Here is a 16,636-nt window from a genome sequence, read left to right as displayed (position 1 = left end):
CGCTCTCCCTGGGCAAGCGGAGGAAGTCACAGCCCAGCCCCCCTGAGGCCCAGCCCCCCGAGACCTAGCCGCTGAGTCCACCGCGGTAGCAGCACCCCCATGCCGATGACACTGGGGTACTGGGACATCCGCGGGGTGAGCGCGGGTCCACCTTGGCGGTAGCAGGGGTCCGAGGGGCAGAGGAGTGCGGAACAGCCGGGGCACGGGTTCTAGAGCTGGTTTCTCTTCAGGGCGAGCTGGAAGCCACTGCTTGTCCCTCTCAGGAGGGCCTGTGCGTGCCTGGGTGTGCATGTGTGTATGGCGGGAAGTGCAGTAGGTGTAGACTGGGGGGCTCACCTGGAGCTGATAAAATCACGCCTCTCTGCACTGTGCCCTGGTCTCTCCCAGTTGGCCCACGCCATCCGCCTGCTCCTGGAATACACAGACTCAAGCTATGAGGAAAAGAAGTACACCATGGGGGATGGTAAGTGCACCCTCTTGTCCCGACCTCTGCTCTCTTGTGCTGAGTTGGTCGCAAGCAACCCCTGTGTGGCCACCTGTTGCTACCTCTGCTGGCCTCCATGGGCTGGTTCTGCAACCAACCCCCACCCTAAACCCCTTGGAGGGTGCAGGCTTGCCTTTCAAGGCAGGTAGCTGGGAGGGGATTGCTGGTCAATGATCCCTATGAATAATTGTGATGGGTTCCCCCTAGGGCCTGCCTAAACCTTTGCAAGCCTTAGTCATGGAGGTTTCAGAGCCCTTCCAGGGATTCTTTTTTTTTTTTGAATTGGAGTCTCACTCTGTTGCCCAGGGTGGAGTGCAGTGGCACAGTCATGGCCACCCCAGCGTTGACCTCCTGGGCTCTGGCGATCCTTCCACCTCAGCCTTCAAGTAGCCGCAACTACAGGCATGTGCTACCATGCCCAGCTAATTTTTGATTTATTGTAGAGACAAGGTCTTGCCAAGTTGCCCGGGCTGGTCTTGAACCCGCGGACTCAGGAAATCCACTCGCTTTGGCCTCCCCAAAGTGCTGGGATTACAGGCTGAGCCACCGAGTCCGGCCCCAGGGATTCTTCTCCCCAACCTCAGAACACGAGACAGGGGTGCGGATTCTAGATCCATCTGACCCAGGGGTCTTACCACAGAGTCCTTGGGAGGGTCCCGGGAAGAAGGGTGTGACTCTGGGCGGCTTGTTTTCACCTCCTCTTCTCCTTAACAGCTCCTGACTATGACAGAAGCCAGTGGCTGAATGAAAAATTCAAGCTAGGCCTGGACTTTCCCAATGTAGGTGCAGGGGAGGGGGCGGTTTTTGGGAAAGTCAAGGTGTCTCTGCATGTCCTGTCTCCAGCCTAGAGGTTCTACATCAGGTGTCTTCTGCCTTCTACTCTTGTGCCTGGTTTTGTACACTGCCTTCCCATGACGTTCTATGTCCCAGCTATTCATCTACTTCATTCATTCATCTGCTTTTTATCCTTTTTTTAAATTTTTTATGTTGGAATCTCATTCTGTCACCCAGGCTGTAGTGCAATGGCATGCTCATGGCCACTGCAATCTTGACCTGTGGTGATCCTTGCGCCTCAGCCTTCCAAATAGCTGGAACCACAGGCATGTGCCACCACACCCAGCTAATTTTTTGATTTTTATTGTAGAGTCAAGGTCTCTACATGTTGCTCAGGCTGGTGTCGAACCCATGAGCTCAGGCGATCCTCTTGCCCCTCAAAATGCGGGGATTACAGGTGTGAACCACCGTGCCTGGTGTTTTTGTTTTTGTTTTTGTTTTTGAGTTAAGGTCTCACTCTGTCACCCAGGCTGGAGTGCAGTGGCATGATCATGGCTCACCATAGCCTCGATATCCTGAGCTCAGGTGATCCTTCCATCTGAGCCTCCTGTGTAGCTGGGACTATAGACACATACCACCACACCAGGATAATGTTTTTGATTTTTGTAGAGAGGAGATCTCACTATGTTTCCCAGGCTGTTTTTGAGCGCCTAGCCTCAGGTAGTCTTCCTGCATTGGCCTCCCAAAGTGCTAGGATTATAGACATGAGCTATCGCACCCGGACTTCATTCCTCTACTTTCCAGTGTTCTTTTTTTTTGAGTTGGAGTCTCACTCTGTCACCCAGACTGGAGTGCAGTGGCATGCTCCCGGCCACCGCAGCCTCGACCTGTTGGGCTCTGGCGATCCTTCTGCCTCAGCCTTCCAAGTAGCTGGAACTACAGATGCGCGCTACCACGCCCGGCTCATTTTGATTTATTGTAGAGATGAGGTCTCACCAAGTTGCCCAGGCGGGTCTTGAACCCACGGGCTCAGGCAATCCACTCACCTCAGCCGCACCAAAGGTGCGGGATTACAGTCTGAGCCACCGAGCCCGGTTTCCAGTGTTTTTACTTAGGGCCAGCATGGGCAGGTATAGCAAGTGCCAGGTGTCACCTGTGCCTCGCCTAAGGCCTGGCAGCCTGACTGACTTTGCCACTTGCCCTTCAGCTGCCCTACTTAATCGACGGGGCTCACAAGCTCACCCAGAGCAATGCCATCCTGCGCTACATTGCCCGCAAACACAACATGTGTGAGTGGGGCTGGCTGCGGGTGTGGGGAACAGTGGCCTTCCCCTGGGCTTGGCTAGGGGGTGAGACTGGAGGTGAGTCTCTGTGGTGTGTGTGGCAGGTGGGGAGACAGAAGAGGAGAAGATTCGAGTGGACATTTTGGAGAACCAGGCCATGGATGTCTCTAATCAGCTGGCCAGAGTTTGCTACAGCCCTGATTTTGTGAGTACGCCCTGGTCTAGGCCAGAAATGGAACCCGGATCTTGCCTGTCCCTCCACCTGGTCCTGTGCTCGCTTGAAGTCCTTTTTGCTGCTGATCCTCCAAGCAGTTTCCTGTACCAGAGTGATCCCTATAACACTAACCTATCTCACATGAAACTGGAACCACCTGCCGTTCCTCGGAAGTCCAGACAGCCCTGGTTGGAAATTCAGTCATGTGTTCAGAATCTCTCTTCTGCTGCCCTCTGACTCTGAGCCATCTCTTTTTTTTTTTTTGAGTTGGAGTCTCACTCTGTCACCGAGACTGGAGTGCAGTGGCCGCTCCCGACCACCAGCCTCGACCTGCTGGGCTCTGGCGATCCTTCCACCTCAGCCTTCCAAGTAGCCGGAATTACGGGCATGCACTACCACACCCGGCTGACTTTTTGATTTATTGTAGAGATGAGGGCTTGCCAAGTTGCCCAGGCGGGTCTCGAACCCGCGGACTCAGGCAGTCCACTCACTTCAGCCTCTCAAAGGCACAGGATTACAGGCTGAGCCACTGAGCCCGGCTTCTGATCCATCTCTTCATGGGTCATGCCATCTGCCTGCTCCTGGAACATACAAACTCAAACTATGAGGAAGACAAGGACAAGATGGGGAAATAAAATGGCACCCACACACTCGGAATTCTGCCCCACCCTTTTCCGGGTGTTTCTCCTTAACACACACAGGGTTCAGCACATTTACCTAGTAGGCAGCTCAGGTTCAGCCAGAGGGACTCTTCCCTCTCCTTCCTACCTTTCCATTGCAATTCTTCTCATCTTTCTGGAAACGACTCCAATGTCCATCCATTCCTTTGCTTCCCCACCAGATGGGCCTTTCGACTTCTTTCCCTGAGCGCTTTCTATTCTTTGCATCTTTGATTTGGCTTGATGTTGAGTCCAGAGCCTGCCAGTGCTCAGGGGCTCCTGAGTCTGACCCATAGGAGAGTTGTCTGGGGGTCAGTGGTGACTGATTCAGGGACAACTTCATAATCCCCTCTACCTTCTCGTGAGGTCTGGTACCCAGTAGGAGTCTAATAAATGTTGGTGTATGAAATGGAAGCTTGGGCACTGACTCAGTTCCAGTTGTTGGGAGGTGTTGGGAGGATGACTCATGGCCAGCTGGGGCCATGCACAGCCCTGGGAGGCCTGCTTCTGTGCAGGGAGCTTGTCTGAGGTGGTGACAGCTGTTTTCTGCCTCAGGAGAAACTGAAGCCAGAGTACCTGGAGGGCCTCCCTGACATGATGAGGCTCTTCTCACAGTTCCTGGGGAAGCGGCCATGGTTTGCAGGGGACAAGGTGAGAGGGAAGGTATGGGAGTTGCCATTCTTCCTGTGATTCGGATGTACCCACCCACTTACTTTGATCTTCTGCAGATCACCTTTGTGGATTTTCTCGCTTACGATATCCTTGACCTGCACCGTATATTTGAGCCAAAGTGCTTAGACGCATTCCCAAACCTGAAGGACTTCGTGTCCCGATTTGAGGTGATGCCCTTGACCGCCTTTCTCTTTGATATCTCTTGTTCCTTTGCCCTCCTTTGCTTTTCAGGCCTAGAGCTAAACCAATAATAATAATAATAACCGGCATCTATTTAGTCCTGGTTCCATGCCAGGCCCTGTGCTCAGCATAGTACATCTAGTGTGTCCACTTTAATCCTTACATCATTTCTGCAGGTTGATTGAATTATTCCTTCCATTTAACATATAAGGAAACTGAGAATGAGCAGGTAAGTTGTTTTCCCCAGTTTCCATAGCAGGCGAGGCTGTGCTGGGCTCCCTGTCAGCCTCTGAATCTATGGGGAGCAGTCAGGGCTCTCTCTCCCTTTGTGGTGCCAAAAATAAAGTCCTCAGGCCTTGTCCAACCTAGATTTCATAGCCCAGGACACTGTGGAGGAGGTAGAACATTTCAGGCGAATGCATATAGCTGGCATTATAGATTGGCACAAGGTAGGACTGATGCTGAGCACTAAATACGCAGACAGTATTCATGGCTCATCTTCAATCAGTTCTCCCTCAGGGGAATTCTGAGCCCCAGGGCTGTGTTTGAAGCTGGTTTGGGTACGTCTGTGGGTACCCTGCTGAAGGATTTTGACTTGAAGGGTTCTAAGTGGGGCACATTCCTTCCCTGTTTCTCTTCCTCTTCCTCTCCTTCCCGCCAACATTCCAAGTGTTCTACCTGTGAGGTATGGTCGCTCCCTGACTTGAACTCACGTGCACTGATCTTCTCCTCTGTTGAGATCTGTGTCAGGCACAATGGGAGATGCAAGGATGACTGCCATACTAGGGTGAGTGCAGTTAGGGAACTGCAGGCACCAGACTGTGGGGAGTATGTGGTACCAGCGGGAGCCTGGGAGCAGAGCCGTGACCTCGCCTCACGGCTAATCTTCTGTCACCTGCAGTCAACATGCTTGATAGCAGCAATATCTCCTTCAGTCCAGCTGTGGGGGTTTGAGGCATGAGTCCTACAGGTGTCTGTGCCTAGAATCTGGTTTCCTTTTCCACTCCCCGCAAGGGATCTGCTTTCTCAGCTAGTTCTCATCAGCTCTGGTTCTAGTCCAGGCTGGGTGGCCTTGGGGTTATGTAAGAGGTGTGGGGGAGGGGTGAGCTAAGGGCTGCAGCATGTGGCCTATCTGAGCCTGACTGTTTGGGCACAGGCAGTCCTGGGTCTCCTTGGATCTTTAGAAGTTTTCTGGGCACTTTATTCTGGTAAGATTGCACACAACACACCTGGGTGCCATATCTCCTGGTCCCCCGCAGCAGGGCTGGAGGTTGAGATAAGTTGGGGCCCAGTGAGATGGAGCTCAGGCACTAGGTGGAGAACTTTAGACTTTCTGCTTTCAGGGAGTGATGGTTAGAGCCTGGCCTGGTCTTTCTTTTGTGGGTTCATCCAGGTTTTGTTGAATCATCAGGTGAGACCTGCTCTCTTCCAGGCTGCACAAGTTCAGAGCCCTTGGGTCCTACTAGAAGTCCCTTCTTTGTGAGCAAACTCGGCCAGCTAGGAGCCTCCCTGTGATATAGGAGAATGTTTGTGCAGACAGGGAGTGATAGTGCCTTCTGGGGACTGAGGGGAAGGGGATAATTTGGCAGAAAGAGTTCGAACTGAAGAGAGAGCCAAGCTACATCCAGCCCTGACCCACTTGCTAGCTATATGAGCATGAGGAAGTTCTTGAACGTCTATGTACCTCAGTTTCCCTTCTGAGAAATGGCCATAGTAGAACCAACCTTGCAGGGAAGCTGAGTGGGTTTTCTAAGTCTGTATTGTAATCTCTAGTGGATCCAGAGCACCGAGCATATATAGAGTCTCCATCGGTGACAGCTCTGATTCAGGTGTGACGTTAGTTCAGCGTCATCGGAAGAGTTAACCCAGCATAGCAGGGGACCCTGAAAGACAGTGATGCTCCAACCCCTGAGTCCATGTGGAAAGGCTGCCATTGGGTCCTGATCTGCGGTGCCTGCCGTGGGACCACTCAGCCCTGTTGGCAGCAGACCCCGAGCTCTGACTTCCTTTCTCCCTTCTCAGGGTTTAAAGAAGATCTCTGTCTACATGAAGTCCAGCCATTTCCTCCCAACGCCTCTGTACACAAAGGTGGCCATCTGGGGCAACAAATAGAGCCTGGTAAGGCTAGAAGATGGGAGTGAGGACATTACCGAACCTGCTGCCTGAGGCCCTGGAGGACAGCTAGACACTCTGCACCCCTGGAGCTACCTTCTTGGTTCTTTCTCCTTCTTTTCATTCCCATCTCATCCCCAAGGCCTTAGTGACCCTCTTTACTTCCCCCAAGTTCCTATCCTGTCAGGCCTGTTGAAACCTCAGGCTCCCTAGTCCTTCAGCAAAAAAAAAAAAAAAATGTTCTCAATGTTCCCTTTTCTGCACTAAGGCCAACCTGACCTTCCGACCTGTGAGTGTTCGTGTCTGCTTTGAGAGGCCTAACTTGATCCCCTCTCCTGTGGAAGTCAGCCCCAAGGTGTCCCAGCACTGCATGAAAAACCAGTATTGGCTGGTGGGCAGGCTGTGCCCACCCAGTGTAGTGCCAGTCCTAGGACTACCAGATCCCTAGTAAATCCTAAACCACATTTGCTGTGTCTTGTCTTATTCCCTCCTGGCTCCCAGACCATCTAACTGGCACTACTACTTCCAAGGACTGACTGGAGACCCTGGTAGTAGCTGGGTTCCTCAGGATTCTGGTGGCTGTAGTAAGGGGCTTGAGGCTTCTTGCTCCCACTTCTGACACCCATAGAGCAGGAAGCCCCACACAGCGTTTCATAGGAAGGATGCCCCTTTCTGTGTCTGGATCTCTCAATCACTGATCCAGCTTGACTGGGTCCTTTCCATGGTTATGCAAAACTGTGTGTCTCAGGGCATAGGGACCCAGAGGTGGTGGGAACCCAGGAGAGAAAACTTGAATCCCTTTTGTCCTCTCTGTCACATCTGCTAGGTCTTCAAGATCCATCTTTCTGGTTTTTCTCAGATGCCTTCAAGAGGCCCTCTCTGGGCTTGCTGCACAGCTGTCATGGGGGTATTACCCTGCTTTCTGGGTACCTACCTGTGAGAGACAGTTCTTCTTTCTTTTAATGTATTTTTTGAGTCAGCGTCTCACTTTATCACCCAATCTTGGAGTGCAGTAGCACACTCATGGCCACTGCAGCGTCAAATTGCTGGGCTCATGTGGTCCTTCAGTCTCAGCCTTCCAAGTAGGTGAAACTACAGGCATGCTACCATGCCTGACTAATTTTTAAATTTATTATAGAGACGAGGTCTTGCCAAGTTGCCCAGGCTGGTCTCCAACCCCTGGGCTGAGGCAATCCTCTCACCTCTGCCTCACAACGTGCTAAGATTACAAGGGTGAGCTATTTGCCTGGTGAGATAAATTTCTTTAGTCCTTCCATAACATCAAATGTCTGTATCCTGGTATGTTCTTACTACATTCGCTGGGTATAGAATTCTAGAATAAAGACCTTAAGTCCTCTGATGGGTTTACTTACTCTTTTCCAGAATTTAGCATTTCTGATGAGCGGGGATGCCAGTGTGTCTGCATCCCTTTGCTTTTGAACTTACAAACTTTTTTTCTTTCTTATTCTGAGGTCTCTAACTCCAAAGCCCATGTGGGGATCTACAGGCAGGTCTCGTCCTGGTTTATATCCAGGAACATTCTAGCATAGGCTTCCTTTGTCCTGATCCAACAGTATCCATTTCTTCATCTGCATTGCATCCTCTTCAATGATTTTTTTCTTTTTGAGTTGGACTCTCACTCTGTTGCCCAGGCTGGAGTACAGTGGCTTGCTCACGGTCACCACAGCCCCAACCTGCTGGGCTCAGGCGATCCTTCCACCTCAGCCTTCCAAGTAGTTGGAGCTACAGGCAGGTGCCACCATGCCCGGCTAATATTTTGATTTATTGTAGAGATGAGGTCTCACCAAGTTGCCCAGGCTGGTTTCAAACCCCTGGTCTCAGATAATCCTTCCTCTTCTACTTCCCAAAGTGCTGGGATTACAGGTGTGAGCCACTGCACCCAGCTTTCTTCAATGATTTTGAATTGCATTCTGGAGTGAGCTGCTTCAGGGAAAGTTTCTCATAGCTCAGCATTTCTCAAACTATTTCACCAGAAATAGATGGCTTGTGGGTTAGGTATTCAGGCAAGACTCAGCCAAATAATTTGCAATACACATTATTGTAGCAAATTTATCTTATCTGAATGCACAACGCATTAAAAAAATGGGTCCAAATTTGAACATATATTTACCAAAAGTGAATATACAAATGGCCAGTAAACATATGGAAAGTTAGGTAGCAGAGAAGTTATAGACACCAGAAGAAACTCCCTTATAATACTAGAATGTCTAACATTAAAAGGACTAACAGGACCAGGTGCAGTGGTTCTTGTCTGTAATCCCAGTACTTTGGGAGGCCAAGGCGGGAGCAGTGCTTGAGCTCTGGTGCTGGAGACCAGCCTGGGCAGCACAGAGGGACCTCGAATCTACAAACATTTTTTAAAAACTAGTTAGGTGTGCAATGTGCCTATAGTTCCAGGTACACAGAAGGCTGAGGCAGAAGGATTGCCTAAGTCCAGGAGGTTGGGGATGCAGTGAGCCATGATTGTGCCTGGGTAACAGAGTGAGGCTCTGACTCAAAAGAACTGATAACTGCTTTTGAATTTATGGAGTACCCCAAACTCTAATACATTGCTGCTTGAGAACACTTTGGCATACTGGTGGTACCGACTAGAGCAAAACACATTGAGAACACTTTGGCATACTGGCAGTATTAACTAGAGCAAAACATATATCGTCCTGTGACCCAGAAATCCCACCCAACAGGACTAAGTGCTGATGTATTCCAAGAGTTATGTATGATGATATTGATAGCTGTTTTATTTTAAGTAGGCAATACATGAGAGCAATCAAATTCCATGAATAAAACAGCAGACAAATAAAATGTGGTTTATTAATATAATTTCTTTTTTTTTTTTTTGAGTTGGAGTCTCACTCTGTCACCCAGGCTGGGGTGCTGTGGCATGCTCACGCCCACCCCAGCATCGATCTGCTGGGCTCTGGCGATCCTTCTGCCTCAACCTTCCAAGGAGCTGGAACTAAAGACGTGCATTACCATGCCTGGTTAATTTTTTGATGTATTTGTAGAGACGAAGTCTCGCCAAGTTGCCCAGGCTGGTTTTGAGCCTGTGGGCTCAGAAAATCCACTTACCTCGGCCTCCCAAAGTTCTGGGATTACAGGCTGAGCCACTGAGTTCAGACTATAATTCTATTTTTTTTTTTTTTTGAGTTGGAGTCACTCTGTCGCCCAGACTGGAGTGCAGTGGCTGCTCCTGGCCACCGCAGCCTTGACCTGCTGGGCTCTGGCGATCCTTCCGCCTCAGCTTTCCAAGTAGCCGGAATTACAGGCATGTACTACCACGCCCGGCTGATTTTTTGATTTATTGTAGAGATGAGGTCTCGCTGCCCAGGCGGGTCTCGAACCCGCGGGCTCAGGCAATCCACTCACCTCAGCCTCCCAAAGGCGCGGGATTACAGGCTGAGCCACTGAGCCCGGCTATAATTCCATTTTTTAAGATGGAATACTATACTACAATGAAAATAAGTGTACCGAAACCACATGTAACAGCATGGATAAACTTCACAGACATGTTGAGAAAAGGATCCGACAGAAAAAGCACATAGTATATTATTCAATTTACGTGAAAATTAAGAACAAGGCTAAGGACTCCATGGTGCTGGAGGTCAGATGAATGGTGACCTTGGCTGGATGTGGAAAGTGGTTCACTGATGGAACCTGGTAGAGTATGGGGGATGTTCTGTCTTGATCTGGATGGTGATCACATGAGTGAATACATGTAGAAAAGCCAGAGAGGTGTACGCTTAAGAGCTGTGTACTTCACTGCATATAAGTTACATTTCAAAGAAAAGCATGCATTGATGATATGTCCTGAGTTATCTGTGAGCGTGTTTTGTCTGCTTTCTCCCATAGGATATGAATGCCATGGAGGCATGTATTTTTCTGTCTTCTTGTTCACTGATGTTCCAGGTGTTTGTGTAACACCTAGAATGATCCCTGAACATAATAGATGCTCAATGAATAGTTGTTAAGCAAATGATATTCTAACTTTAGTGGTGTCACTTCAAATTCTCCTCTGATTTTTATTCATTCCTACTTCTTGGGTACATAAGTTTGCTGTGTTCACACACTCTTAGGTTCTGCAGTAACATTTCACTAAATATTTGTACCTGCTGGAAGTTCACATGCGTGTGCATCTAATATTTAATGGCTATCTAGATTTATTTCTTGTAGCTAAATTACAGTTTGCTTAGTCATTCTTATGCTATTGGGTGGATGTTCTAATCTGTTTATCTTTCAGATGGCAGGAACATTACCTTTGAACTAATTGCTTTCCCGGCTTTGATTATTTTGTTTGGGTAGATCCCCAAAGCAGATAACTACGAGGCAAAGGGTAAGAGTGGCTTTATGCTGTTATAACAGATTAATTGATTGCTCAGTAGGGAGAATAATTTAATAGGGATGCTGCCAGCAACACACGTAGACCTTCCTGCACTACCTGAGGCACTTTTGGGGTCACAGTCTCATCTTACGAAACTTTTATAGGTGTATAAAAATACCTTGATGTTTTCTCCCTTTACCTTTGTAAAAAATAGTTTGTGCATGTTTTTGCCTGACGAATCAGTGTCTATAAATGTCCCTGTGTGTGTATTTCCCTGTGAAAAACTTTCTATTTCCCACTACCTATGGCTTGATCAATTTGACCTTGGCACTTCAAACTCAGAGACCAAAGTCTTTGCTTTGGCCCTTCCCCTGGGATTGCTCCCATCACACTGATATTGTTCCTGTGTCCACATTGGGTATCTGGGAGTGTATCGCCTGTGAGGAATTTTTGGGTTGGGGGACCTGGTCTTCCAGTGATAGGTGCTAAGTTGAAGGCATCACCTTTTATACTGACTCGCTGCCAGCCTGAGCCTCCCAGGGCCTGCGGGCACTGGGCAGGCAAGAGGCAAAAGCTGACGCCGGAGGGGAGGGGAGGGAGAAGAACTTTGCTCTTTCAGGATCTGGCCTGTGACCCAAGGGCACAACCAAGTCCCCATGGATCTAGCAGGGGTGTGGTTGGAGGTGGGGCTGGGGAAGCAGGTGAGTCAGAGCCCTGTCTTGGGCTTCTGGGCATCCAGACCTCGCTCACAGAAACCTCCAGCCTGGGAGGCTGGGAAGCTGGGGTGGAGTTCTCTCCTTCCAGCCGGGAGGGAGCAACTGGTTCCTGCCCTCTGGTGTCTTGGGCCCATTTCCTCACCGGGTAGAGGTGAAGACATTTAAAACCGGCCAGCTGAGGGCCTAGGGGGTGGGCGCTATCACTAGGCCCCGACCAAAACCCCACCCCTGCCCTCCCAGGAACCTGCAGTGAGTCACCGGCCGGTCCCCCTGAGTCGTGGCCGCTGCGTCCTGAGCACCAGCGCCATGCCGATGATACTGGGGTACTGGGACATCCGTGGGGTGAGTGAGGGTGTAAGGGCTCCGGACGCTACACAACAAGGGGCTAAGGGGTGGGGACGTGTTAAGCAGGGGCGCGGATTCTAGAGCTGGTTCCTCTTCAGGGCAAGCTGGAACATGCTGCCTGTCACTCCCTGTGCCTGCCGCTGTGTGTGTGTGTGTGTGTGTGTGTGTGTGTGTGTGTTGCTGTGTTAAGCAGGGGCGCGGATTCTAGAGCTGGTTCCTCTTCAGGGCAAGCTGGAACATGCTGCCTGTCACTCCCTGTGCCTGCTGCTGTGTGTGTGTGTGTGTGTGTGTGTGTGTGTGTGTGTGTGTGTGTGTGTGTTGCTGTGGTGTAGAGTAGGGGCTCACCTGGAGCAGATAAAGTCACGCCTCTCTGCCCTGTGCCTTGGCCATCTCTCCCAGCTGGCCCACGCCATCCGCCTGCTCCTGGAATACACAGACTCAAGCTATGAGGAAAAGTTGTACTCCGTGGGGGATGGTAAGGGCACCCTCTTGTCCTGACCCCTGCCCTCTCCTGCTGAGTTGGTCCCAAGCAACCCCTGTGTGGCCACCCTTTGCTACCTCTGCAGGCCTCCACCTGCTGGGGCTGCAGTCAATCCATCCCTAGACCCCTTGGAGGGTGCAGGCTGGCCTTCCAAGGCAGGTCGCTGGGAGGAGATTGCTGGGCCTCCTTGCATAGATAATTGAGATGGATTCCACCTTAAGGCCTGCCTAAACCTTTGTGAGTCTTAGTCATGTAGGGTCCAGAGTCCTTACAAAGAATCTTCCCCTACCAGATTCTAGATCTACCTGACTCCGGGGTCTTGCCACTGAGTTCTTGGGAGGGTCCCAGGAAGGTGGGTGGGACTCTGGGAGGCTTGTTTTCACCCCCTTTTTTCCACCACAGCTCCTGACTATGACAGAAGCCAATGGCTGAATGAAAAATTCAAGCTGGGCCTGGACTTTCCCAATGTAGGTGCAGGGGAGGGGGCGGTTTTGGGGAAAGCCAAGGAGTCTCTGACTGCATGTCCTGTCCCCAGCCTAGAGGTTGAGGGTCAGGTGCCTTCTGCCTTCTACTCTCATGCCTGGTTCTCTACACTGCCTTTCCATGACATTCCATGTCCCATTTATCTACTACTTTTATCTACTACTGTTGAGTATTCTTACTTAGGGCCCAGCACGGGCAGGTACAGTGAGTGCCATCACCTGTGCCCTAGCCTAATGCCTGGCGGCCCGACTGACCTGACTTCTTGCCCGTCAGCTGCCCTACTTAATCGACGGGGCTCACAAGATCACCCAGAGCAATGCCATCCTGCGCTACATTGCCCGCAAACACAACATGTGTGAGTGGGGCTGGCTGTGGGTGAGGGGACAGTGGCTTTCCCCTGGGCTTGGCTGGAAGGGGAGGCTGAGCGCAAGTCTCTGTTGTGTGTGTGGCAGGTGGGGAGACAGAAGAGGAGAAGATTCGAGTGGACATGTTGACCAACCAGCTGTGGGACACTTTCATCCAGCTGGCCAGACTCTGTTACAATCCGGACTTTGTGAGTCCTACCTTTCCTCTCCAGCCTGGTTCCTGGTAGCGTTTGGGTCAGGAGACAGGAGTGTGACATTCCCACCTAACTGGTCCTCTTTCCATCTGAACTTCTTGCACTACTAATTCTCCAGACTATTTCCTATGACGCCATCTGAGTGACCCTCAAACCCCAAAGTGGCATCAAAATAAAACCTCTACCTCACTCTTCCCACCGATCTTATCACAGAGTCCAGACTTCCCAGAGGGGAAATTTGCTTTCTAGACCATAGTATTTGCTTCCAGAATCTGCTCCATCTCTGATCCCTGACCTCTGCTGTGGGCCACCTCCCCCAGGTGTCTGAAGACAGACACTCAAACCATGAGGAAAGCAAGTACAGAGGAATGTAGTAGTAGCACCCTCATATTCTGGCTTCACCACTTTTTTCCAAGTGTGGTCTTGACATGCACAGGGATCAATGCCTTTTCCTAACAGGAGGATCAGGGGACTCCCGAAAGGCCTTAGTTTCTCTCCTTCCTCCATTTCCACCTGAAATTCTTCTCATCGTTTCTGGAATCCACTCAAATGTCTGAGGTGGTGACAGTTGTTTTCTGCCTCAGGAGAAACTGAAACCAGAGTATCTGGAGGGACTCCCTGAGACAATGAAGCTCTACTCACAGTTCCTGGGGAAGCGGCCATGGTTTGCAGGGGACAAGGTAAAGGGGGAGTGCCTTGGGGACTGTGGGTTGCTATACTTCCTGTGTTATGGAAGGTCCTGTCCACTTACCTTTGACCTTGTGCAGATTACCTTTGTGGATTTCATCGCTTATGATGTCCTTGAGAAGATCCGCATGTTTGAGCCCACATGCCTGGATGCGTTCCCAAACCTGAAGGACTTCATATCCCGTTTTGAGGTGATGCCTCCGATCTTCCTTGCTCTTAGATGTTTCTTGATCATTTTCCCTTCTCTGTGATGCTTTCCTGGTTCTGGAAAACCAACCTGGGAAATTTGGCAAGACCCTGTCTCTATATTAAACCAAAAAAATGAGCTGAGTGTAGTGGGGGATGCCTATACTTCCAGATTTTTGTAAGACTGAAGCAGAAGGATTGCCTGAGCCCGGCATGTTGATGCTGCAGTGCCCATAACATTGCAACTGCACTCCAGCCAAGATTGCACAGTAAGACTCCAATTCTGGAGCAAAAATGAAGACCAATTTGCCTTTATTGAACACTGTATTTATGCTAGGGCCTCTGCTCAGCATATTACATCTCATGTGTCCAATTTAATCCTTACAACATTCCTATAGGTTGATTGAATGATCCTTCCCATATTACAGATAAGGAAACTGAGAATGAGCGGGTCAGTCATTCGTTCAAGTTTCCAGAGCCAGACGAGGTTGTACTGTGTTCCCTGTCAGCCTCTGGATCTATGAGGAGCAGTTGGGGGTCTCCCTTTTTTGGTTTCAAAAGGAAAGTCCTCAGGCCTTGTCCAGCCTGGGTTTCACAGCCCAGGACAGGCAGAACATTTTAGTAGTGTGTGTGTGTAGCTGACATTAGTTCACAAGGTAGGGTTGATATCAAGTAACTAAGACACACAGAATTTATACCCTATCTCCAGAAATGCTTTGCCCCAATCACATAACTATCTGGGAAAGTGCTGTTGTCCCAGGGTGTGGTAGGAGCCCGATTTGCATATGTGTGTGACTGTCCTCGCTGAAGGAGCTTGACTTGAAGTGTTTTGTGGCTGTTGTGGAGTGGGTTTGTTCCGTGCTTCTCTTCCTCTCCTTTTTTTTTTTTCCTGAATTTGAGCTGTGCTCCAAGTACCCATGACCTCACCTCACAGTTAATCATGTGTCACCCATAGTCATCGTGTGTGATAGCAGCAATCTCTCCTTTAGTCCAGATATGGGGATTTGAAGGGTGAGTCCTCCAGGTGTTTGAGCCTAGAATCTCTATCTTTCTCACTTCTTCCAAGGGATCTGCTTTCTCAGCTGTTTTTTTTTTTTAATTATTTATTTATTTTTTATTATGACGTTGTGGGGTACAGTTAAGGGTTAGGTATACAATTGCATTTCATTCAGGCACCCTGTTGATATGGGTGTTTCCCCATTCCCAGACAGATATTTGCTACTGTTAATTCCATCTCCCTCCCCCCACCATAGTTTCCCAGTACTGTCAGTCATTTTCGTATAGTATTGCATTGAATGTTTAAGGTCCATTATATGAGTGAGAACATGTGATACTCGGATCTTTGTTTCTGTGAGAGGTCACTCAGTATTATAGACTCTAGTTCCATCCAGGTTGCTGCGAAATTCATGATTTTGTTCTTTTTTATGGCTGCGTAGTATTCCATCGTGTATATGTACCACATTTTTTCAATCCAGTCCTCTTTTGACGGGCAGCATGGCTGTTTCCAGGTTTCTTGCTATTGTGAACAATGCTGCAATAAACATGTGTGTGCAGGTATCTTTTTTATAGAGTGATTTGAGTTCTTCAGGGTATATTCCCAGTAGGGGGATTGCGGGATCATATGGAAGGTCAATTTTTAGAGCTTTTAGGAATCGCCACACTGCTTTCCACAGAGGTTGCACTGGTTTACACTCCCACCAACAGTGTAGAAGTGTTCCCTTTTTGCCACACCCTCTCCAGCAGCTGTTATTTTTTGAGTTGTTGATAATCGCCATTCTGACTGGGGTTAGGTGGTATCTCAGTGTGGTTTTGATTTGCATCTCCCTGATGATTAATGAGGTTGAACATTTCTTCATGTGTTTGTTGGCTGCTCGAATGTCTTCCTTTGTGAAGAAGTGTCTGTTCATATCTTTTGCCTATTTTATAATGGAGTTGTTTGTTTTTTTTCTTTTCAGCACGTTTGAGTTCCTTGTAGATCCAGGATGTTAAGCCTTTGTCAGAACTGGTGTTGGCAAATATTTTTTCCCAGTCTGTAGGCTGTCTCCCTGCTCTCTTGATGGTTTCTTTGGCTTTGCAGAAGCTTGTCAGTTTAATAAAGTCCCACTTGTCTATCTTCTCTCTTATGAGCTGTGGGTTTTGGGTTTTGTTCAGGAATTGGATGCCAGTTCCGATTTCCATGAGGGTATTTCCTTCATTTTCTAAGGTTCTTATGGTTTGAGGTTTTACATTTAGGTCTCTGATCCATTTGGAATTAATCTTTGTGCATGGGGATAGATAGGGGTCCTGTTTCAATCTTCTGCATGTGGTCAGCCAGTTTTCCCAGCACCATTTACTGAATGGGTTCTCCTCTCCCCTGTGGTAGGTGATGGAGGCTTTGTCGAAGATGAGTTGGTTGAGAAATTGAGGTTTTGCTTCTGGAATCTCAATTCTATTCCTGTTATATACCAATATATATATGCCTG

General features: G+C 49.3%; 2 protein-coding genes across 7 annotated transcripts; both read left to right on the top strand.

The window, feature by feature from the left end:
- The first annotated feature begins 13 nt into the window (after positions 1 to 13).
- Positions 14 to 6,842, top strand: LOC103263427 (glutathione S-transferase Mu 1). 6 transcript variants are annotated; one of them, XM_008061105.1, is made up of 8 exons: positions 14 to 135; positions 388 to 463; positions 1,199 to 1,263; positions 2,466 to 2,547; positions 2,646 to 2,746; positions 3,970 to 4,065; positions 4,143 to 4,253; positions 6,289 to 6,842. In XM_008061105.1, the coding sequence occupies exons 1-8, from the start codon at positions 100 to 102 to the stop codon at positions 6,376 to 6,378; spliced, it is 657 nt and encodes a 218-aa protein (XP_008059296.1). In that variant the 5' UTR covers positions 14 to 99; the 3' UTR covers positions 6,379 to 6,842. The 6 variants fall into 6 exon arrangements, with proteins under 6 accessions (XP_008059296.1, XP_008059298.1, XP_008059295.1 ...); XM_008061107.1 differs by lacking the exon at positions 4,143 to 4,253; XM_008061104.2 differs by having other exon boundaries at positions 14 to 463.
- A 4,897-nt stretch (positions 6,843 to 11,739) lies between these two features.
- Positions 11,740 to 14,239, top strand: LOC103263433 (glutathione S-transferase Mu 2-like). Its single transcript, XM_021713955.1, has 7 exons — positions 11,740 to 11,775; positions 12,178 to 12,253; positions 12,662 to 12,726; positions 13,016 to 13,097; positions 13,195 to 13,295; positions 13,886 to 13,981; positions 14,069 to 14,239. The coding sequence occupies exons 1-7, from the start codon at positions 11,740 to 11,742 to the stop codon at positions 14,237 to 14,239; spliced, it is 627 nt and encodes a 208-aa protein (XP_021569630.1).
- Positions 14,240 to 16,636: the final 2,397 nt, after the last annotated feature.

The sequence above is a fragment of the Carlito syrichta genome, unplaced genomic scaffold (assembly GCF_000164805.1).
Source record: "Carlito syrichta isolate Samal-C Ts95f unplaced genomic scaffold, Tarsius_syrichta-2.0.1 Scaffold305096, whole genome shotgun sequence".
Classification (NCBI taxonomy): Eukaryota; Metazoa; Chordata; class Mammalia; order Primates; family Tarsiidae; genus Carlito; species Carlito syrichta.
This window is presented reverse-complemented; position numbering and strand designations above follow the sequence as displayed.